This window comes from Prionailurus viverrinus, chromosome X (assembly GCF_022837055.1).
Source record: "Prionailurus viverrinus isolate Anna chromosome X, UM_Priviv_1.0, whole genome shotgun sequence".
NCBI lineage: Eukaryota > Metazoa > Chordata > Mammalia > Carnivora > Felidae > Prionailurus > Prionailurus viverrinus.
Genome location: NC_062579.1, coordinates 71,453,723 through 71,478,854, shown reverse-complemented (window position 1 = coordinate 71,478,854; position 25,132 = coordinate 71,453,723). Strand labels below are relative to the sequence as shown.

Here is a 25,132-nt window from a genome sequence, read left to right as displayed (position 1 = left end):
TATATATTTTTAGTAAATAAGAAAATAACAGTAATAATAATAATAGCAGCAGCCACAACAGCAATAAAAAAATGTATTAACAGCATAATCCGGGCTCTGGATCTATAATACATACTATATGTGGATTACATAATTTAATTCACAGTAATTTTATGAGGTAGGTACTATGATTTTTCACAGTTCACAGATGAGAAAACAAAATCTCACGGAGGGAGGTAAATGTTTCCCATAGGATACACAGTTAAAGCATGGTAGAGCTTTGTTTAAATCAAATTTCTATCTGAATTAAGAACCCAGATTCGGGGCGCCTGGGTGGTGCAGTCGGTTAAGCGTCCGACTTCAGCCAGGTCACGATCTCGTGGTCCGTGAGTTCGAGCCCTGCGTCGGGCTCTGGGCTGATGGCTCAGAGCCTGGAGCCTGTTTCCGATTCTGTGTCTCCCTCTCTCTCTGCCCCTCCCCCGTTCATGCTCTGTCTCTCTCTGTCCCAAAAATAAATAAAAAACGTTGAAAAAAAATGTTTAAAAAAAAAGAACCCAGATTCTTCATAAGAGAGTGGTATGATATATTCAAAGAGCTGAGTGGGAAAAATCTGGAACCAAGAATATTCTATCCAGCAAGGTTATCATTCAGAATAGGAGAGATAGAGTTTTCCAGGCAAACAAAAACTAAAGTAGTTTGTGACCACTAAACCAATCCTGCAAGAAATATTAAAGGGGACTCTTTGAATGCAAAGGAGAGACCAAAAGTGACAGTATAAAGGTAGGAAACACAAAAGCACTACAACTGAATATTTGACTAAAAAAATCAGTCAAAGGACTCATACAAAAGGACATAAAATATAATAAAATATACCTAAAATGTGGATAGAAGAGATAAAAAATTTCAAAGTTAAGCAATCATCAACTTATAGAGACTGCTATATGCAGTAAAGAGTATATACAAATCTAATGGGAATAATATATTGAAAACCATAAATAAACATACAAAGAATAGAGAAAAAAATTCAAATATAGCACTAAAGAAAATTAGCAAAATATGAAAGAGTGAAAGAAAAAACCGATCAGAAAATATACTCAGAAATAACCACAACACAAGTTTTAAAATGGCAATAAATATGCATCTATCAACAATTACTTTGAATGTAAATGGACTAAATACTCCAATCAAAAGACATAAGGTGACAGAATGGATGGAAACAAAAGACCAACTTAAAAAAATAGAATAAACCAATGAAACCAGCTTCTGGTTCCTTGGGGAAAAAAATCAATAAAATTGATAAAACTCCTCTGGGCTTATTAAGAAAAAATAGAGAAAGAACTCAAATAAATAAAATTATAAATGAGAAATAAGAAATACCAACCAACACCACAGAGATACAATTTTAAGAGAATATTATGAAAAATTATATGCCAACCAATTGGAAAATGAAGAAGAAATGGATAACCCCCTAGAAACATATAAACTACCAAAACTGAAATAGGAAGAAATAGGAAATCTGAACAGACTGATAACCAAGAAAGAAATTGAATTAGTAATAATAACATTAAAAAACTCTCAACAAACAAAAGTCCAGGACCAGATGTCTTCACAGGTGAATTCTACCAAACAATTAAAGAAAAGTTAATACCTATTCTCAAATTATTCCAAAAAATGGAGAGGAAAATAAAACTTCCAAATTTATCATATGAGACCAGCATTAGCCTGATACTACAATCAGAAAAAGACACCACAAAAAAGAGAACTATAGGCCAATATCTTTAATAAGCTTAGATGCAAAATTCCTCAACATAAAATTAGCAACCAAATCCAACAACAGATTAAAAAAATATTCAGCATAATCACGTGGGATTTATTCTGGTGATGCAAGGTGGTTTAATATTCACAAGTCAATGCGACACATCACATCAATAAAAACGGTAAAAATTATATTATCATTTCTTTTTAAAATTTTTAATGTTTGTTTATTCTTAAGAGAGAGACACAGCACGAGTGGGGGAGGGGCCGAGAGAGAGGGAGACACAGAATCGGAAGCAGGCTCCAGGCTTTGAGCTGTTAGCACAGAACCCAACACAGGGCTCAAACCCACGAATCATGAGATCATGACCTGATCTGAAGTCAGACATTTAACTGAGTCACCCTGGGGCCCCCATATTATCATTTCAGTAGATGCAGAAAAACATTTGACAAAGTACAACATCCATTCATGATAAAAACCTTCAACAAAGTAGGAATAGAGAGAAAATACCTCAACATAATAAAGGCCATATACAAAAAACCCACAGATAACGTCATACTCAATGGGGAAAAACATCATACTGAGAGCTTTTCTCCTAAGGTCAGGAACAAGATAGGGATGTCCACTCTTACTACTTCTATTCAACATAGTACTGAAAGTCCTCGCCATACCAATCAGACAACAAAAGGAAATAAAAGGCATCCAAATTGACAAGGAAGAAGTCAAACCTTCACTATTTGCAGAAGACGTGATATTCTCTATATAAAAAAAAAAACAAAAGACCACCAAAAAACTTCTAGAACTTATAAATAACTGACAGAGTAGAGTTGCATGATACAAAATCAATCTACAGATCTGTTGCATTTCTATAACCATTAATGAAGCAGCAGAAACAGAAATTAAGAAAACAATTCCATTTATAATTCCACCAAAAATAATAAGATACCTAGGAATAAATCTAACCAAAGAGATGAAAGAGCTGTACTCTGAAAACTATAAATCAGTGATGAAATAAATTGAAGAATACACAAAGAAATGGAAGGACATTCCATGCTCATGGATTGGAAGAAAAATATTGTTAAAATGTCTACACTACCCAAAGCAACCAATGCATGTATTGCAATCCCTATCCAAATACCAACAGTATTTTTCACAGAACTAGAACAAATAATTCTGAAATTTGTACAGAACTACAAAAGCCCCCCTAATACCTAAAGCATTTTGAAAAGGAAAAGCAAAGCTGAAGCCATCACAATTCCAGTCTTCAAGTTATGTTACAAAGCTATAGTAATCAAAACAGTATTGTACTGGCACAAAAATAGACACATAAATCAATAGAACAGAATAGAAAACCAAGATATTAATCTACCACTATATGGTCAATTAATCTTTGATAAAGCAGTAAAGACTCTCCAATGGGAAAAGGACAGTCTCTTCAACAAATGGTGCTGGGAAAATTCTACAGCAATATGCAAAAGAAAGAAAAATTAGACCACTCTTACACCATACACAAAAATAAATTCAAAATTGATTATAGATCTGAATCTAAATTCAGAGACCTGAATCTATAAAAATCCTAGAAAAGAACATAGGTAGTAACCTCTTTGACACCAGCCATAACAACATTTTTCTAGATATGTCTCCTGAGGGAAGGGAAACAAAAGCAAAAATAAACTATTGTGACTACATCAGAATAAAAAGTATCTTCACAGTGAAGGAAAGAATCGACAAAACTAAAAGACAACTTATAGAATGGGAGAAGATACTTGCAAATGGCATATGTGATAAAGGGTTACAATTCCAAATATATGAAGAACTGATAAAACCCAACACTCAAAAAACACATAATCCATTAAAAATGGACAGAAGACATGAATAGACATTTCTCTAAAGAATATATCCAGATGGCCAACAGACACATGAAAAATGTTAATCATCACTTACGTTAAGGAAATTCAAATCAAAGCTACAATAAATATTATATTTATAGAATGGCTAAAATCAACAAGACAAGAACCAACAGGTGTTGGTGAGAATGTGAAGAAAGGGGAACTCTCTTGTGTTGTTTGTGGGAATGAAAACTGTACAGCCACTCTGGAAAATAGTATGGATATTCCTCAAGAAGTTAAAAATAGAACTACCCTATGATCCAGCAATCACACTACTAGGTATTTACCCAAAGAATACAAAAACACTAATTCAAAGGGAGACATACACCCCTATGTTTATAGCAGCATTATTTATAAGGCCAAGTTATGGAAGCAAAGTGTCCATTGATAGATGAATGGGTAATGAACACACACACACACACACACACACACACACACAGAAATATTATTCAGCCATAAAAAGAATGTAGGGGCACCTGGGTGGCTTGGTTGGTTAAGCACCTGACTCTTGATTTTGGCTCAGGTGATAATCTCATGGTTTGTGAGTTTTAGCCCCATGTCGGGCTCTGCACTGATGGTGTGAAGCCTCCTGGGGATTCTTTCTCTTTCCCTCTCTCTCTCTGCCCCTCTGGCACACATGCTTTAACTCCCTCTCAAAATAAATCAATAAGCAAAAATTAAAATAAAAGAATGTAATGTTGCCATTTGCAACAACATGGATGGGTATAGAGAGTATAGTGGTAAGATAAATAAGCCAGTCAGAGAAAGACAAATACCATATGGTGAATTTATATGGAATTTCATATATGGAATTTATTCCACTGATATGTGGAATTTAAGAAACAAAATAAATGAGCAAGGGGAAAAAAAGAGGGAGAGAGGGAGAGCAAGAGCGAGAGAGGGAGAGACAGAGAGAGAACAAACTGATGGTTATCAGAAGAGAGGTTGGTGGAGAGATGGGTTAAATAGGTGCGGGGATTAAGGAGTGCACTTGTGATGAGCACTGGGTCATGTATGGAATTGTTGAATCACTATATTGTACAGCTGAGACTTACATAACATTAAAAAAACAAGAATAAAGTTTTTCTTGCACCAAACACAGACACACACACACACACACACACACACACACACACACACGTTCTTAACTGCTATTCCGTATTGTCTATAAACGTGTTAAACTTCAAAGCACTAAAACATAAACATAAACACACACAGATACATCCAAGCACTACTGAGAATGCTGTAAGGGAAATCCATAGCTTAACTTCAACCACTAGTCTCCTTCCTGCTCATTCCTTTAACTTGTAATGAACGTAATTTCTAAGGACCAAAACTGGAATGGTCAATGTGCAGTTCATTTTCTAAAATTTGAGACACTGAAAATTTGCTGAGGTATTTGCATTAGGTGTTTTTATATTTTTTTGCTAACATCAACTGCAGGCCCACTGGCTACAGAGATGAAGGAGTTTGTCAGAATCCTCAGGGGGTTGAGCCTCAGACATGGATAAGAGAAGCAGGGATGGGGAGAAAGTTCAGGGTATTAAGCTGTTCTTCAAAGTGAGTGTTCTGCCTGCTCTTAAAAAGTCTTGGCTTAGAAACCTGGCAGTGAAACTGTTGTCAAATGCAGTCTCTCTCTCTCTCTCTCTCTCTCTCTCTCTCTCTCTCTCATAGTTTCTGTCTTTCTCTCTGTCTCTGTCTCTCATTCTCTGTCTCTTGGATATTTGCAGCATATGCCATCTAGTCAAGGCATATGTGGTGCAGTTGTGTATGAGGGTGGGCACAAATTTCATTCCCTCTTACACAGTGAAATTATGTTCCCCCTTCATATTCAACTTCCATCTTCCTTGACTGTTTTGATTTTTCACTTTCCTTTATGATTTCTCACTTTTGTGTGTCAGTAATATACCAGAGATTAGTTATTTATGCCATGGCTTGAGCTACAAGACTTATTGTAGTGGAATGCATTTGAATGCAAGGATTGCAATATGACTGCAGTCACCGAGGAGGGAGGTGAGAAGAATTCAAAATAAAGATTTGATTCTGGAAAAGGAGAGAGATAAAAAGCTGCAAAGGGCATTTTCTGGAAATTTTGCTTCCATATTCTATACTACTTATTTTTTAGATGCTATCACAGTTTATTTTTTTTCAAATATAGTCACAAATTTTTACATACAACTTTTATTATTATTTTTATTTCAATTCAAGTTAGTTGACATATAGTGTAGCATTGGTTTCAGGAGAAGAATTTGGTGATTCATCACTCACATATAACACCCAGTGCTCATCCCAAAATGTGGCTTCCTTAATGCCCATCACCCATTTGCCCATCCCCTAAATTTTGGAAAGAGCTATTACAGTTTAAAACTAAGATGACCTTAATTGAGAAAGAATTGCTGTTCAGACTATTGACAAGAAAATCTGGATGCACATGAAATCTTACTGCAACAGACAATGCTAAGCATTCTGTTGCATTAGACACCAGCAGTAAGTGAACCCAGCTTAATAGGGCCTTCAGATGCAGATTGGCCATCTTTGTGTTTGGCTCTCTATAAAGATGGTATTTTAATAGTATTAATTGAAACAATAATTGACCTGAACCAGTCAAAATGTACCTGGCATTCCTGGGCTTGTTCTTTATAGTCTAAGCCTTCATTATGAGCTTTCATTTATTAATGTGCTAAAGAGGAAAGACTTTCCCATTAACAGAAGAAAATGGTCAAGAGTTGTGACACTGGGCAATCATGTTTTTAATGGAGATGTTAAAGTATCAAACTCCTTTCAAATGTAAGAGATGAATTCATCCTCAAAAATAAGCTGTTGAACTCTACTCACCGTTATGATATTTCTTACAGGTCATTTTAAGCCCAAATTGCATTTAAATATTGGGGATGAAATCACTTAACCTGAACCTTTATTTGTAGACAATGTAAAAACACATTTCCCCCCAAGAAAAATGTAAATAGAAAAATATGTCTATTGCCCATTTCTTCACTGGATTATTTGTTTTTCGGGTGTGGAGTTTGGTGAATTCTTTATAGATTTTAGATACTAGCCCTTTATCCGATATGTCATTTGTAAATATCTTTTCCCATTCCGTCGGTTGCCTTTTAGTTTTGTTGACTGTTTCCTTTGCAGTGCAGAAGCTTTTTATCTTGATGAGGTCCCAATAGTTTATTTTTGCTTTTAATTCCCTTGCCTTTGGAGATGTGTCGACTAGGAAATTGTTGCAGCTGAGGTCAAAGAGGTTTTTTTCCTGCTTTCTTCTCTAGGGTTTTGATGGTTTCCTGTCTCACATTCAGGTCCTTCATCCATTTTGAGTTTATTTTTGTGTATGGTGCAAGAAAGTGGTCTAGTTTCAACCTTCTGCATGTTGCTGTCCAGTTCTCCCAGCACCATTTGTTAAAAAGACTGTCTTTTTTCCATTGGATACTATTTCCTGCTTTGTCAAAGATTAGTCGGCTATATATTTGTGAGTCCAATTCTGGGGTATCTATTCTATTCCATTGGTCTATATGTCTGTTTCTGTGCCAATACCATACTGCTGTTGGGAATGCAAACTGGTGCAGCCACTCTGGAAAACAGTGTGGAGGTTCCTCAAAAAATTAAGAATAGAACTACCCTATGACTCAGCAATAGCACTGCTAGGAATCCGCTCAAAGGATACAGGAGTGGTGATGCATAGGGGCATTTGTACCCCAATGTTTATAGCAGCACTTTCAACAATAGCCAAATTATAAAAACAGCCTAAATGTCCATCAACTGATGAATGGATAAAGATGTGGTTTATATATACAATGGAATACTACTTGACAATGAGAAAGAATGAAATCTGGCTATTTGCAGCAATGTGGATGGAACTGGAGGGTATTATGCTAAGTGAAATAAGTCATACAGAGAAAGATACCATATGTTTTCACTCATATGTGGATCTGGAGAAACTTAACAGAAGACCATGGGGGAGGGGAAGGGGGAGAAAAAAGTTACAGAGACCAAAGGAGGCAAACCATAAGAGACTCTTAAGGACTGAGAACAAACTAAGGGTAGATGTGGGGTGGGGGAGAGGGGAAAGTGGGTGATGGGCAGGGAGGAGGGCACTTGTGATGAGCACTGTGTGTTGTGTGGAAACCAATTTGACAATAAATTATATGAAAAAATAGGTCTAATGTTTTTATTTTTATTTTTAAATAATTTTTTAATGTTTATTTTTGAGAGAGAGAGAGAGAGATGGAGCTCAAGTAGAGGAGGGGCAGAGAGAGATGGAGACACAGAATCTGAAGCAGGATCCAGGCTCTGAACTGTCAGCACAGAGCCCAAAACAGGGCTCAAACTCAAAAACCATGAGATCATGACCTGAGCTGAAGTCAGGTGCTTAACAGACTGAGCCACCCAAGTACCCCAAGTCTATTTTTTTTTTATGTACTGGGGACTGGTGACTGAAAGCAACAATCATAATCAGAACGATAAATCTAAAGAAATGGAGGGGCACCTGAATGTCTCAGTGTAAGTGTCTTACTCTTAGTTTTGGCTCAGGTCATGATCTCACCGGTTGTGGGATTGAGCCCTGTGTTGGGCTCTGTGCTCACAGCATGGAGCCTGCTAGGGATTCTCTCTCCATTTCTCTCTGCCCCTCCCCTGCTTGCATGTGTGTGCATGTACTCTGTCTTTCTCTTTCTCTCACAATAAACTTAAAAAAAGAAATAGAAAGAAGATATAAATCAATATTCAATAGTTGAATTATTTGACTCAGAAATTCCTATTTCAGGAATATCCATTCAAATACCAAATGTCAATAATTATATATCTGCCTACTCATGGTTCTGTGGCTACCTGTGACCAGTAATCATTCATACAGAGACATAAGTTAGATTCTAGGTTTGCCCTCTTGGCAGTCTTTACCAAATTACTAGCAAAGTATGAATGCTGAGACTACAAATGACTGGAAGAAGAGCTGGCTGGGGAATAACAAGTCAGGCAAGGATATGATAATCACAAAAGAAGAAACATGGCAATATTTCTTCTTTTAAAAATGTCTCCAATAGGATTTATTCCTAGGCTCAAATTAAGAGACACAATATATATATATCTAAAAGACTTCAAAATATGCATGCTTTTTGACCTAGGAATTCCACTTTAAGAATTTATCTCAAGTAAATAAACAAAGGTGTGGGCAAAAACAGTTATGATGAAGTTTATAACCGGATGATTTGTTATAGCAAAACACTGGAAACAGCTTAAAAGTATATAAAAAAGGATCAATTAAATAAATTATGGTATATACATAAAATAGAATATTAGGCAGTCATTAAATTATTATGCTAATGTTTTTCACTTGAAGTATAATTTATATATAATATTATATTAGTTATAAGTGTAAAATTTAATGATTTAATATTCATATACATTGTGAAATGATTGCCACAATAAGTCTAGTTTCCCCTCTCACCATATACACTTATGTAATATGCAATATAATATTGATTATAATCACCACGCTGTACATTACATCCCCATGAATTATGTATGTATCACTAGAAATTTGTATCTCTTACCCCTTCTCCAATTTTTTTTTTTATGAACTTTATTGACAAATTGGTTTCCATACAACACCCAGTGCTCATCCCAAAAGGTGCCCTCCTCAATACCCATCACCCACCCTCTCCTCCCTCCCACCCCCCAACAACCCCCAGTTTGTTCTCAGTTTTTAACAGTCTCTTATGCTTTGGCTCTCTCCCATTCTAACCTCTTTTTTTTTTTTCCTTCCCCTCCCCCATGGGTTCCTGTTAAGTTTCTCAGGATCCACATAAGAGTGAAACCATATGGTATCTGTCTTTCTCTGTATGGCTTATTTCACTTAGCATCACACTCTCCAGTTCCATCCACGTTGCTACAAAAGGCCATATTTCATTTTTTCTCATTGCCACGTAATATTCCATTGTGTATATAAACCACAATTTCTTTATCCATTCATCAGTTGATGGACATTTAGGCTCTTTCCATAATTTGGCTATTGTTGAGAGTGCTGCTATGAACATTGGGGTACAAGTGGCCCTATGCATCAGTACTCCTGTATCCCTTGGATAAATTCCTAGCAGTGCTATTGCTGGGTCATAGGGTAGGTCTATTTTTAATTTTCTGAGGAACCTCCATACTGCTTTCCAAAGCGGCTGCACCAATTTGCATTCCCACCAACAGTGCAAGAGGGTTCCCGTTTCTCCACATCCTCGCCAGCATCTATAGTCTCCTGATTTGTTCATTTTGGCCACTCTGACTGGCGTGAGGTGATACCTGAGTGTGGTTTTGATTTGTATTTCCCTGATAAGGAGCGACGCTGAACATCTTTTCATGTGCCTGTTGGCCATCCGAATGTCTTCTTTAGAGAAGTGTCTGTTCATGTTTTCTGCCCATTTCTTCACTGGGTTATTTGTTTTTCGGGTGTGGAGTTTGGTGAGCTCTTTATAGATTTTGGAGACTAGCCCTTTGTCCGATATGTCATTTGCGAATATCTTTTCCCATTCCGTTGGTTGCCTTTTAGTTTTGTTGGTTGTTTCCTTTGCTGTGCAGAAGCTTTTGATCTTCATAAGGTCCCAGTAATTCACTTTTGCTTTTAATTCCCTTGCCTTTGGGGATGTGTCAAGTAAGAGATTGCTACGGCTGAGGTCAGAGAGGTTTTTTCCTGCTTTCTCCTCTAAGGTTTTGATGGTTTCCTGTTTCACATTTAGGTCCTTTATCCATTTTGAGTTTATTTTTGTGAAAGGTGTGAGAAAGTGGTCTAGTTTCAACCTTCTGCATGTTGCTGTCCAGTTCTCCCAGCACCATTTGTTAAAGAGGCTGTCTTTTTTCCATTGGATGTTCTTTCCTGCTTTGTCAAAGATGAGTTGGCCATACGTTTGTGGGTCTAGTTCTGGGGTTTCTATTCTATTCCATTGGTCTGTGTGTCTGTTTTTGTGCCAATACCATGCTGTCTTGATGATGACAGCTTTGTAGTAGAGGCTAAAGTCTGGGATTGTGATGCCTCCTGCTTTGGTCTTCTTCTACAAAATTCCTTTGGCTATTCGGGGCCTTTTTTGGTTCCATATGAATTTTAGGATTGCTTGCTCTAGTTTCGAGAAGAATGCTGGTGCAATTTTGATTGGGATTGCATTGAATGTGTAGATCGCTTTGGGTAGTATTGACATTTTAACAATATTTATTCTTCCAATCCATGAGCAGGGAATGTCTTTCCATTTCTTTAAATCTTCTTCAATTTCCTTCATAAGCTTTCTATACTTTTCAGCATACAGATCCTTTACATCTTTGGTTAGATTTATTCCTAGGTATTTTATGCTTCTTGGTGCAATTGTGAATGGGATCAGTTTCTTTATTTGTCTTTCTGTTGCTTCATTGTTAGTGTATAAGAATGCAACTGATTTCTGTACATTGATTTTGTATCCTGCAACTTTGCTGAATTCCTGTATCAGTTCTAGCAGACTTTTGGTGGAGTCTATCGGATTTTCCATGTATAATATCATGTCATCTGCCAAAAGCGAAAGCTTGACTTCATCTTTGCCAATTTTGATGCCTTTGATTTCCTTTTGTTGTCTGATTGCTGATGCTAGAACTTCCAGCACTATGTTAAACAGCAGCGGTGATAGTGGGCATCCTTGTCGTGTTCCTGATCTCAGGGAAAAAGCTCTCAGTTTTTGCCCGTTGAGGATGATGTTAGCTGTGGGCTTTTCATAAATGGCTTTTATGAACTTTAAGTATGTTCCTTCTATCCCGACTTTCTCAAGGGTTTTTATTAAGAAAGGGTGCTGGATTTTGTCGAAGGCCTTTTCTGCATCGATTGACAGGATCATATGGTTCTTCTCTCTTTTTTTGTTAATGTGATGTATCACGTTGATTGATTTGCGAATGTTGAACCAGCCCTGCATCCCAGGAATCAATCCCACTTGATCATGGTGAATAATTCTTTTTATATGCCGTTGAATTCGATTTGATAGTATCTTATTGAGAATTTTTGCATCCATATTCATCAGGGATATTGGCCTGTAGTTCTCTTTTTTTACTGGGTCTCTGTCTGGTTTAGGAATCAAAGTAATACTGGCTTCAAATAATGAGTCTGGAAGTTTTCCTTCCCTTTCTAATTCTTGGAATAGCTTGAGAAGGATAGGTATTATCTCTGCTTTAAACGTCTGGTAGAACTCCCCTGGGAAGCCATCTGGTCCCGGACTCTTATTTGTTGGGAGATTTTTGATAACCGTTTCAATTTCTTCACTGGTTATGGGTCTGTTCAAGCTTTCTATTTCCTCCTGATTGAGTTTTGGAAGAGTGTGGGTGTTTAGGAATTTGTCCATTTCTTCCAGGTTGTTCAATTTGTTGGCATATAATTTTTCATAGTATTCCCTGTTTGTATCTCTGAGGGATTGGTTGTAATAATTCCATTTTCCTTCATGATTTTATCTATTTGGGTCATCACCCTTTTCTTTTTTAGAAGCCTGGCTAGAGGTTTGTCAATTTTGTTTATTTTTTCAAAAAACCAACTCTTGGTTTCGTTGATCTGCTCTACAGTTTTTTTAGATTCTATATTGTTTATTTCTGCTCTGATCTTTATGATTTCTCTTCTTCTGCTGGTTTTAGGCTGCCTTTGCTGTTCTGCTTCTAGTTCCTTTAGATGTGCTGTTAGATTTTGTGTTTGGGATTTTTCTTGTTTCTTGAGATAGGCCTGGATGGCAATGTATTTTCCTCTCAGGACTGCCTTTGCTGCGTCCCAAAGCGTTTGGATTGTTGTATTTTCATTTTCGTTTGTTTCCATATATTTTTTAATTTCTTCTCTAATTGCCTGGTTGACCCACTCATTCGTTAGTAGGGTGTTCTTTAACCTCCACGCTTTTGGAGGTTTTCCAGACTTTTTTCTGTGGTTGATTTCAAGCTTCATAGCATTGTGGTCTGAAAGTAAGCATGGTATAATTTCAATTCTTGTAAACTTATGAAGGTCTGTTTTGTGACCCAGTATATGATCTATCTTGGAGAATGTTCCATGTGCACTCGAGAAGAAAGTATATTCTGTTGCTTTGGGATGCAGAGTTCTAAATATATCTGTCAAGTCCATCTGATCCAATGTCTCATTCAGGGCCCTTGTTTCTTTATTGTTTCTTTATTGTTTCTAGATGACCTATCCATTTCTGTAAGTGGGGTGTTAAAGTCCCCTGCAATTACCACATTCTTATCAATAAGGTTGCTTATGTTTATGAGTAATTGTTTTATATATTTGGGGGCTCCGGTATTCGGCGCATAGACATTTATAATTGTTAGCTCTTCCTGATGGATGACCCTGTAACTATTATATAATGTCCTTCTTCATCTCTTGTTACAGCCTTTAATTTAAAGTCTAGTTTGTCTGATATAAGTATGGCTACTCCAGCTTTCCTTTGGCTTCCAGTCGCATGATAAATAGTTCTCCATCCCCTCACTCTCAATCTAAAGGTGTCCTCAGGTCTAAAATGAGTCTCTTGTAGACAGCAAATAGATGGGTCTTGTTTTTTTATCCATTCTGATACCCTATGTCTTTTGGTTGGCGCATTTAATCCATTTACATTCAGTGTTATTATAGAAAGATACGGGTTTAGAGTCACTGTGATGTCTGTATGTTTTATGCTTATAGTGATGTCTCTGGGACTTTGTCTCACAGGGTCCCCCTTAGGATCTCTTGTAGGGCTGGTTTAGTGGTGACAAATTCCTTCAGTGATTGTTTGTTTGGGAAGACCTTTATCTCTCCTTCTATTCTAAATGACAGACTTGCTGGATAAAGGATTCTTGGCTGCATATGTTTTCTGTCTAGCACCCTGAAAATCTCGTGCCAATTCTTTCTGGCCTGCCAAGTTTCAAAAGAGAGATCAGTCACGAGTCTTATAGGTCTCCCTTTATATGTGAGGGCACGTTTACCCCTTGCTGCTTTCAGAATTTTCTCTTTATCCTTGTATTTTGCCAGTTTCACTATGAGATGTCGTGCAGAAGATCGATTCAAGTTACGTCTGAAGGGAGTTCTCTGGGCCTCTTGGATTTCAATGCCTTTTTCCTTCCCCAGTTCAGGGAAGTTCTCAGCTATGATTTCTTCAAGTACCCCTTCAGCACCTTTCCCTCTCTCTTCCTCCTCTGGGATACCAATTATGCGTATATTATTTCTTTTTAGTGTATCACTTAGTTCTCTCATTTTCCCCTCATCCTCCTGGATTGTTTTATCTCTCTTTTTCTCAGCTTCCTCTTTTTCCATAACTTTATCTTCTAGTTCACCTATTCTCTCCTCTGCCTCTTCAAGCCGAGCTGTGGTGGTTTCCATTTTGTTATGCATTTCGTTTAAAGCGTTTTTCAGCTCCTCGTGACTGTTCCTTAGTCCCTTGATCTCTGTAGCAAGAGGTTTTCTGCTGTCCTCTATACTGTTTTCAAGCCCAGCGATTAATTTTATGACTATTATTCTAAATTCACTTTCTGTTATATTGTTTAAATCCTTTTTGATCAGCTCATTAGCTGTTATTTCCTGGAGATTCTTCTGAGGGGAATTCTTCCACTTGGTCATTTTGGATAGTCCCTGGCGTGGTGAGGACCTGCAGGGCACTTCCCCTGTGCTGTGGTGTATAACTGGAGTTGGTGGGCGGGGCCGCAGTCAGTCCTGATGTCTGCCCCCAGCCCACCACTGGGGCCACAGTCAGACTGGTGTGTGCCTTCTCTTCCCCTCTCCTAGGGGCGGGAGTCACTGTGGGGTGGTGTGGCTCCTCTGGGCTACTTGCACCCTGCCAGGCTTGTGATGCTGGGGATCTGGCGCATTAGCTGGGGTGGGCAGGCAAGGTGCACGGGGGCAGGAGGGGCAGGCTTAGATCGCTTCTCCTTAGGTGATCCACTTAAGGAGGGGCCCTGTGGCATCGGGAGGGAGTCAGATCCGCTGCCGGAGGTTTGGCTCCGCAGAAGTGCAGAGTTGGGTGTTTGCGCAGAGCTAGCAAGTTCCCTGGTAGGAACTGGTTCTCTTTGGGATTTTGGCTGGGGGATGGGCGGGGGAGATGGCGCTGGCGAGCGCCTTTGTTTCCCACCAAACTGAGCTCTGTTGTCAGGGGGCTCAGCAGCTCTCCCTCCCTTTGTCCTCCAGCCTTCCCGCTTTCCGAGCAGAGCTGTTAACTTATGACCTCCCAGATGCTAAGTCGCGCTTGTTGTGGGAACACAGTCCGTCAGGCCCCTCCGCTTTTGCCAGCCAGACTCGGGGCTCTGCTTGGCCGGCGAGCCGCCCCTCCGCCCCGGCTCCCTCCCGCCAGTCCGTGGAGCGTGCACCGCCTCGCCGCCCTTCCTCCCCTCTTCCATGGGCCTCTCATCTGCGTTTGGCTCTGGCGACTCAGTTCTGCTAATCCTCTGGCGGTTTTCTGGGTTATTTAGGCAGGTGTAGGTGGAATCTAAGTGATCAGCAGGACGTGCGGTGAGCCCAGCGTCCTCCTAAGCCGCCATCTTGCCTCAACCACCCCTTCTCCAATTTTGCCCATGTCCCAAACCCCTGGCAACCACCAGTCTGTTCTCTGTATCTATGAATTTTGTTGTTGGTGTTTTTTTTTTTTTTTATTTGGTATGTTTTTTAGGTTCCACATAGAAATGAAATCAATTGGTATCTGGTTTTCTCTGACTTATTTCACTTAACATAATGACTTCAAGCTCCATCAATGTTGTCACAAATGGCAAGATTTCGTTCTTTTTTTATGGCCTGGTATATTCCACATTATATATATATATATATATATATATATATATATATATATATATATTCCTCAGTTCACAGCCCATTGCAGAGTTCAAACTCACTAACATGACGTCATGACCTGAGCTGAGACCAAGAGTTGAATGCTTAACAGACTGAGCCACCCAGGTGCCCCTTTTTTAGTTTTCTGAGCAACCTCCATACTGTTTTCCATAGTTTCAGCAACATTTTACATTTCTACCAACAGAGCATAAGGGGTTCTTTTTCCCTGCATCCACACCAACACTTATTTCTTGTCTTTTTGATAATCACCATTCCAACAGGTATAAGGAATATCTCATTGTGATTTTGATTTGCAATTCCCTGATGATTAGTGATATTGAGAATCTTTTTATGTGCCTATTGACCATCTGAATGTCTTCCTTGGTAATGTCTATGCAGATCCTCTGCCCATTTTATAATCAGATTGTTTTTTCCTGTTATTGTGTTGTAGGAGTTCATTATATATTTTGGATATCAACCACTTACTAGATATATGATTTGCAAATATCTTCTCCCATTCAGGAGGTTGCAGTTTTAATTTTTGATGGTTTCCTTTGTTGTGCAGAAACTTTTTTGTCTGATGTAGTCTGATTTATTCATTTTTGCTTTGTTGCCATTGCCTGTGTGCTCAGATTTTTAAAAATTCACCAAGAGTGATGTCAAGGAGCTTACTGTCTGTGTTTTCTTCCAGTAGTTTTATGATTTCTGGTCTTATATTCAAGTTTTTAATCCATTTTGAGTTAATTTTTGTGTATTATGTAATATAATGGTCCAATTTCATTATTTTACATGTCCAGTTTTCCCAGAACTATGCATAAAAGAGACTATCCTTTCCTCATTCCATATTCCTGCCTCTTTTGTCATAATCTAATTGACCACATGTGCATGAGTTTATTTCTGAGTTCTCTATTCTGTTCTAGTGCTGTACATGCCTGTTTTTGCACCAATACTATATTGTTTTGATAAGTACAGCTTTATAATACAGTTTGAAATGGGGGAGCATGATGCCTCTACTTTTGCTCTTCTTTTTCTCAAGATGCTTTGGCAATTCAGGATAATTCATGGTTCCATACCAATTTTAGGACTGTTTGTTCTATTTCTGTAAAAAATCCCACTGGAATTGTCACAGGGATTGCATTACATTTGCAGATGGCTTTGGGTAATATAGACATTTTAACAATATTAATTCCTCCAATCCATGCGCACAAAATATCTTGTCATTTATTTGTGTCTTCAGTTTCTTTCATCAATGTCTTGTAGTTTTCATTGTACAGTTTTTTTGTGTCCTTGGTTAAATTTATTCATAGGTATTTTATTACTTTGATGCAATTGTAAATGGAATTGTTTTCTTAATTTCTCTTTCTGATAGTTGTTTGTGTATAAAATGTAATAAATTTTTGTATAGTGATTTTTTATTCTACAGGTATTAAATTTGTTTATCAGTTCTAACAATTTTTGATGGAGTCTTTAGAGTTTTGTATATATAAAATCGTTTTCTTCACAAATAGTGATCATTTTTTACTTTTTCCTTTCCAATATGGATGATTTTTACATCTTTTTCTTGCCTACTGTTATGGCTAGGACTTCTGATACTATATTGAATGAAAGTAGTGAAAGTGGGCATTCCTGTCGTGTTCCTAATCTTAGAGAAAAAGCTTTCAGCTTTTCACCATTGAATATGATATTAGCTGTGGGCTTAACATATATGGCATTTATTATACTGAGGCACATTTACTCCGTCCATGCTTTGTTGAGTGTTTTTATCATATATGGATGTTGCATTTTGTCAAATGATTTTTCTGCATCTATTGAGATTATATGATTTTTATTTTTCTTTTTGTTAAATGTATATCACATTAATTGATTTGCAGGTGTTGAATAATCTTTGCATCCCTGGACTAAATCCCACTTAATCATGGTGTATGATATGTTTAATGTATTGTTGAATTGGTTTGCTAATATTTTATTGAGGAATTTTTCATTTATGTTCATCAGGGATACTGGCCTGTAAATTTGTGTGTGTGTTTGTGTGTGTGTCTGTGTGGTGTCCATTTTTTGTTTGTTTGTTTTTAGTATCAGGATAATGTTAGCTACAAAAAATGAGTTTGGAAGCATTTCCTCCTCTTCAATATTTTTGGAAAAGTTTGATAAATGTAGATATTAAATCTTTGAATGTTAGAATTCAGTAAAGTCATCTGGTCCTGGACTTTTGTTTGTTAAGAAGTTTTTGATTACTGATTCAATCTTTTTGTTGGTAATCAGTCTATTGAGGTTTTCTATTTCTTCGTGATTCAGTCTTAGAAGATTGTATTTCTAGAAATTTATGTATTTCTTCTAGGCTGTCCATTTATTGGTGTATAATTGTTCATAGTAGTCTTTTAGGATCTTTTGTATATCTTTGGTATCAGTTGTAATTTCCCTGCTTTTATTTCTCATTTTATGTACTTGAACCTTGTCTCTTTTTTTCTTAGTGAATCTAGCTAAAGGTTTATCAGTTTTGTCATTTTAAACAACCACGTCTTAGTTTCATTGTTTTTTTTTTAGAAAAGCTCAGGTTTATTTTCTGTAGTAGCAAACATTTAAGCTGCAAACAAAACAAGGGGACCCTGAGTGCCCAAGGGTCAGTACTGGCAGATGATTAGGCAGGATCCCAACCTCAAGTGTCAGCTACTCCAAGAATCACTGCCCTAGTAAGCACACACAGCCTAGGCAGGGACACAAGGTTAGACCTTAGCCCCCTTTCGTCAGCATAGGCTTAGTGGTAAACAGGGGCCCTGGAGCGCTGCATGGCCCACATCAGCAGGGAAAGCTGGTCAAGAAAGTTGATGATGGAAGTTCAGAGAAGACGAGGACCTTCAGTCCCCAATGGACCACCAGGATGCTGCTGCTCAGTGTGAGATGCTTCTCAACAGCCCCTCTGTGGGGTTGGGCATCAGGGACCAGGAACCCACAGGTGATCTCTGCCTCCAAGCCAGAGGGGAAAGGCATGCAGAGGGTAAATGTGTGTGTATGGCTTCTGGCCTTCCAGCCATGGAAAGGGTGGCTCTGCCTGGCCCAGGGACATGCTATTGTCTCATGCCTTGTGGAACTCTCCAGGCCACTGTAGCAGCCACCCTGGCCTTCCTGGCCCATGTCAGGACTGCCTACCCTGCTCCCTGCACTTGGCATCCTGTTGATCTTTTCTATTAATTTATTAGTTTCTCTTTCATTTATTTCCACTGTGATATTTATTATTTATTTTCTTCTACTAATTTTGGGCTTTGTTTCTTCCTTTTTTTCTAGTTCCCTTTCATGTAGATTATTTTATTTTATTTTATTTTATTATTTATTTATTTATTTATTTATTTATTTTGTTTCTTGAGGCCGGCCTATATCACTATAAATTTCCCTCTTGGAAGTCTTTTGCTGTGTCCAAAGATTTTCCTATGTTGTAGCTTTATTTTCCTTTGTCTCATGGTATTTCTTTTCTTTTTTTTTCCCTTTGATATCTTTGTTAACCGATTGGCTGTTCAGTAGCATGTTGTTTAATCTCCACCTATTTGTGATTTTTCCAGTTTTATTTTTGTGTTTGATTTCCAGTTTCATAACATTGTGTTCTTGAAAAATGCCTGATATGATTTAAATTTTCTAAGATTTACTGAGACTTGTTTTGTGGCCTAATACATGATCTATTTTGGAGAATGTTCCATGTGAACTTAAGGGGAATATTAATTCTGCTTGTTTTGGATAGAAATTTCTGCATATATCTATTCAGTGATCTGGTCTAATGTGTCATTGAAGGCCAATATTTCCTTACTGATTTTATGTCTGGATGATCTAACTATTGATGTAAGTGGAATATAAAAGTCCTTTACTATTATTGTATTGCCGTTGATTTCCCCCTTTATGTCTGTTAATATTTTCTTTATATATATCTACACACACACACATATGTAGAGATAAATGTGTTTCTATATTGGGTACATAAATATTTGCAAATGTTATATCTTCTTGCTGGATTGACTGTTTATCATCATCTGTGTTTTATATTAGTCTTTGTTTTAAAGTCTATTTTCCCATGGGGTGCCTGGGTGGCTCATTAGGTTAAGCGTCTGACTTTGGCTCAGGTCATGATCTTACGGTTCATGAGTTCAAGCCCCACGTCAGGCTCTTTGCTTATAGCTTGGATACTGGAGCCACCTTTATATTCTGGGTCTCCCTCTCTCTCTCTGCCCCTCCCCCAATCATGCTCGTTTGCTCACTCTCTCTTTCTCTCTCTCTCTCAAAAATAAACATTAAAAAAATTAAAGTCTGTTTTCCCTGATATAATTATAGCTACCTCAGTTTGCTTTTTTTGTGTTTTCATTTGCATGAAAAATCATTTTCCATCCCTTCATTTTCAGTTTTTGTGTGTCCTTAAATCTGAGATCAGTCTCTTGTAGCAGCATATAGATGTGTCTTCTTTTTTGTTTTTTCAGCAACTCTGTTTTTTTATTAGAGCATTTAGCCCATTTAAATTTAAAATAATTATAGATAGGTATGTACTTATTGTCATTTTGTTCATTGTTCTCTGTCTATTTGTAGGTCGTCCCTGTTCCTTTCTTAGTCTCTTGCTTTTTTTCCCTTGTGCTTTGATGCCTTTCTTTGGGGGCTGCATTTAGATTCCATTCCATTTAGATTTCCATTTTCTTTTGTGTATCTACTATAGACTCTTGCTTTCTGATTACCATGAGGCTTATATGTATCAGTCTGTCTCAATAGATATATTATAGATAAATAAATAGGTAGATAGATAGGTAGGTACAGACTGTATGTATATAGTTATAGATAGATAGATAGATAGATAGATAGATACAGACTGGTATGTATATACTTAAGTGGATAGAAAGTTAAATTTGAACACATTGTACCATTTTTACTTCCTTCTCAGATGTTTTATGTTTTTGATGTCACATTTTACACTTTTTACTTTCTGTGTTCCTTAACAAATTGTCATAGTTATAGTTATGTTTACTACTTTTGTCTTTTAACATTTATGTTAATTTTGAGACTAGCCTACTACCTTTACTATATATTTACCTTCACCAGTGAGATTTTTACTTTTATTTGTTTTCTTGTTAGTAAGTAGTGGCCTTTATTTTCAACTTCAAAATTCCCTTTAACATTTCCTGTAAGACAAGTTAGTGGTGGTGAACTCTATTAGTTTTTTGTTGTCTGGAAAACTCTTTGTCTCCTTCAATTATGAGTGATATTCTTACTAGATAGTAAGAAACACAAAGATAGAGTACTCTTGGTTGGAAGTTTTTTGTCTCCCCCATTACTTTGATAAATCCCTTTGGGCTTGCAAAGTTTTTGCTACAAATCTGCTGATGGTCCTATAGGGATTCCCTTGTTTTCCACTTGTATCTTTAAAATTCTCTCTTTCTCTTTAACTTTTGACTTTATTTATAATGCACCCTAGTATGGATATCTTTTTGTTAATCTTATTTGTAACTCTCTGTGCTTCCTGTATTTGGATGTCTGTTTCCTTCCCCAGGTTAAGAAAGTTTTCAGCCTTTTTTTCTTCAAATAAGTTTTCTGTCTCTCTTCTCTCCTCGTGGGACCCTTATACTGTGAATGTTGTTATGCTTGGTGTTGTCCAATAGGTCCCTCAAGCTATCTTTACTTTTTAACATTCTTTTTTCTTTTTGTTGCTCTCTCTGTGTGAATTCCACTGTACTGTCTTCCAGGTCATTCATCCTTTCTCCTGCTTTGCTAGGCTGCTGCTGAACCCCTCTAGTGTATTTTTTCAGTTTAGTTATTGTATTATTCGGCTCATGACTTCTGTCTGGTATTTTTAAATATTTTCTGTCACTTTGTTGAAGTTCTTTCTGTGTACATCCATTATTCTCCCAGAGATCAGTGAGCATCTTTATGACCATTACTTTGGACTCTTATCTCTGTTTCATTAAGTTTTGTGTGTGTATCGGGAAAGTGTTTATCTTGTTCTTTCCTTTGGAACATATTCCTCTGTTTCCTCATTTTTCTGTATTGTCTGTGTTTGTTTCCATATATTAGGCTGAACAGTTATCTCTCCCAGTCTTAATCAAGTGCTCACAGGAAGACTGGGGGAGTGTTTCAATCTGGTGTCTGTGCAGTGCCCTGAGGGGTAGCAGACTGCGAAGAACATTCTCTCTGATTGCTTCAGTTCCATGGGTCTCAGAAACACTAGTACCCTTGGCAACCAGAGTCAGGCATTCAAGGAGCATTCCTTGTTTGAACTGTATGTACCAACTGGCTTTGGCAGAATCATTGGAGAGCACCAGGCTGACAGCACACTTGCCTGCTGGTTTTAGCAAAGGAAGATCATGGAGGAGCACAGGGGAAGGGCAAGTGGTGCTAGTAATGTAGAGGTACGGTACAAAAAATGGTACCCATCAGCACCAGTGTTAACAAGGTGGAATTTGGGGAGCCTGGGTGGCTGAGTCAGTTAAGTGGCCGACTTCAGCTCAGGTCATGATCTCACGGTTGTTGAGTTCAAGGCCTGCATCAGGCTCTGTGCTGACAGCTCAGAGCCTGGAGCCTGCTTTGGATTCTGTGTCTGTGTCTCCCTTCTCTCTGCCTCTCCACTGCTAATCCTCTATCACTCTCTCAAAAATAAATAAACATTTAAAAATTAAACTATAAAACAAGATAAAATGAGAATGAAAAAATGATGCCCACTGGCACCTCTATTCTTGGAGACAGTTCCAACAGGACTCTGCCCCTTTGGCAGATCCTTTAAGATTAGTCAACAAATCTCCTTCACATATGATACAAACACTTTTCAACCCATTGCTTTTGTTCCATGTCCTTGGGTGAATTAGTCTGTGCATGAGCTCTTTCAAAGCAGAGTCTCTGTTTCCTATAGCCCTTTAAGTCTCCTGGATGTAAGCTCCATTGGTTTTCAAAGCCAGTTTTGGGTATCTTCTCTCCAGTGCAGGTCCCAAGGGTTAGAATGCCTGATGTAGGAATCAAACTCCTTGTTCTACAGGGATACACTCCATATTTGTGATATCCTTCCTGCTTACGGGTCACCACACCAGAGGTAGAGTTTTTGGTGAAACCACGCCCCTTAATCTGCTACTCATCTTGATGTGGCTTTTTTATCCTTTGGTGTGAAGGAGCTGTTCAGCTACTTTTCAGGTCTTTTTCAGAAAGAATTGTTCTCTATGTAGTTGTACATTGGTGTGTCCATGGAAGTTGGAGAGTTCAGTCTTTCTATACCACCATCTTGAATTGCCTTCTTATTTTTATTGGCCAAAACGATAATCACAATTTTTAATTGAGAAAAATAATTATAGAATTAGTACAGTATGATCCCTTAAAAATATACATAGGAAGGAGCGCCTGTGTGGCTCAGTCGGTTAAGCATCCGACTTCGACTCAGGTCATGATCTCATTGTTTGTGTGTTCCATCCTCCCTCTGGGTTCTGTGCTTCAAATTCTGTCTGGAGCCTGCTTCAAATTCTGTCACTCCCTCTCTCTCTGTTCCTCTCCTGCTTTCATGCTCAATCTCTCTCTCTTTCAAAAATAAACAAACATTATATATATATATATATATATATATACACACACACATAGGAAAATCCTGCAAGACATATAACAAGACATTACTAGTAATGGTCTCTAAATGGTTTTTATTGAGGCATCTGGGTAGCTGAGTCAGTTAAGCGGCCAAAATCGAGTCAGGTCATTATCTGACCTTTCAGAGTTAGAGCTCTGCATTGGGTTCTGTGCTGACATCTCAGAGTCTGGAGCCTGTTTCAAATTCTATGTCTCCCTCTCTCTCTCTGCCCTTCCCCTACTCGTGCTTGCTCTCTCTCTCTCTCTCTCAAAAATAAAAATTAAAAAATTTAAATGGTTGGGGCACCTAGGTGGTTGAGTCGGTTAGGTGCCTGACTTTGGCCTGGGTCATGATCTCATGGTTCGTGAGTTCGAGCCTCACATCATGCTCTGTGCTGACAGCTCAGAGCCTGGAGCCTGCTTCCGATTCTGTGTCTCCCTTTCTCTCTGCCCCTCCCCCATTCTCTCTCTCTCTCTCTCTCTCTCAAAAATAAATAAACATTAAAAATTTTTAAAAATTAAATGGTTTTTATTATGGTTGCTATTTATTCTTTTTTCTTTTCCCTTTTTCTTGTTTCTATGTTAAGATACTTCTGTCTTGAAAATGCATTCTTTCTGTAATAATATAAAATGAACACAACAAACTTCATTTTAGAAGAATAATGTAGTTACCAAGGTAACAATAATTCCAAAAGCATGGAATGCCACTTTGTATGACTATGTGGAAGTTGGATACTTTTCTCAAGCCTCAGTTTACTCACTGGAGAGTGTTATGCTAAATGAATAAGTCATACAGAGAAAGACAGATACCATATGTTTTCACTCTTATGTGCATCCTGAGAAACTTAACAGAAGAGCATGGGGGGAGGGGAAGGGGAAAAAAAGTTACAGAGAAGGAAGGAAGAAAAAACCATGAGAGACTCTTAACAACTGAGAATAAATGGAGGAGCCAAGATGGCTGAGCAGTATGGAAGCTTTTTGTGTGTCTCACACCCATGAAATACAGTCAGACCAACTAAACCATCCTACACACCTAGAAAACTAAATGGAGGATTAACACAACAATCTGCACAACTTGAACCACAGAATTCAGCAGGTATGCGGTGCAGAGAGGGGAATTTGGGGAGCGAGAAGCCGCAAAAGGTAGGGAACAGCTTTTGTGGGTGGACAGAGGACGGAGACTGGGTGGGGGGAGAATACGGGAGAATACCCTCCCCAAAAGCAGCTGGAGAGAAAGTAGAAAATTGGAAACAGCCGAAGGGACTAAACTAAAAAGGGAGAAAGGAGAAAGGAGAAGGTTTAAATTCCATTATGACTGTAAACAAGGGAAGCACAAAGGCTGCAACTCTGCAGCTCTATACCTGGCGGGAAGGGTGAATCTCGAGGAACAGAGTGGGGTCTGGGAGGTTCTTGGGCCACACAGGGAAAAGTGGTTCCACTGTTGGAAGGACATTTGCTAGAGACTGTTGAAGCCACCTGGTCCTAGCAGACCCCAGAAGGTGTCCACATTCGCTGGTGCTGGGGCAAGGTCGTTAAGGGTGAAGCCTTGTGCCAGATGTGTTGTAATTTTCCATAATCCCTGAAACAATGCTGCTACACTGTCTCATGAACTTTTTCTGGTGCAGTCTGGCACCTGGCCGCAGTCTTGGGGCCCCGGGAACAACAGGGTCCAGTGGGCATTCCTGGGTGCCGCCGATATTCCGCCATTGCTCATTTGGCCATTGCTCAGTGAGACCCTCCTGCAGAGGGGCAGAGTTTCTGAAGCGGCAGTCCTTTGGAAGTAAGGGGCCAGGGAAAACAGCTGCATCTGAGACAAAACTCAGGAGAGAGTTACTGCCTGGGGCCTGGTCATGGAGAGTGAAAAAGCGGGTAGTGGACGAGAGCTGAAGACAGAGGACGGGTTCGCGATTGCTGATCTGGGAGAACAGACTGGGTAGCTGGGTGGCACCATTTTTACTGATCCTGCTCATGTGCATACGCACCTATAAGCCCCACAAAATCTACCCCAGGAGGCCAGCAGCAACATCTAGTGGAGAGAGGAGCTGTTACAGTTAGCCCCGCCCAACTACGCCAAATTTGCTCTTCAAGAACACAAGCCTCACTGTTGGCTTAATATATGGACTATAAAGAGCCACATAGACTGACTTCCAGGGGAAAACAAAATAATTTAAGTCCTACTTCAATCTGTTT

General features: G+C 38.4%; 1 protein-coding gene across 1 annotated transcript in view; it reads right to left on the bottom strand.

Moving 5' to 3' along the window:
* LOC125157001 (transcription factor BTF3-like) overlaps positions 1-24,649 on the bottom strand; it is a 156,170-nt gene extending 131,521 nt beyond the window's left edge. Inside the window, exon 1 of the mRNA XM_047843262.1 lies at positions 24,576-24,649. Within this exon, the coding sequence (XP_047699218.1) occupies positions 24,576-24,649 (74 nt within the window). The remainder of the gene's footprint in view (positions 1-24,575) is intronic.
* Between the last annotated feature and the right edge of the window lie 483 nt (positions 24,650-25,132).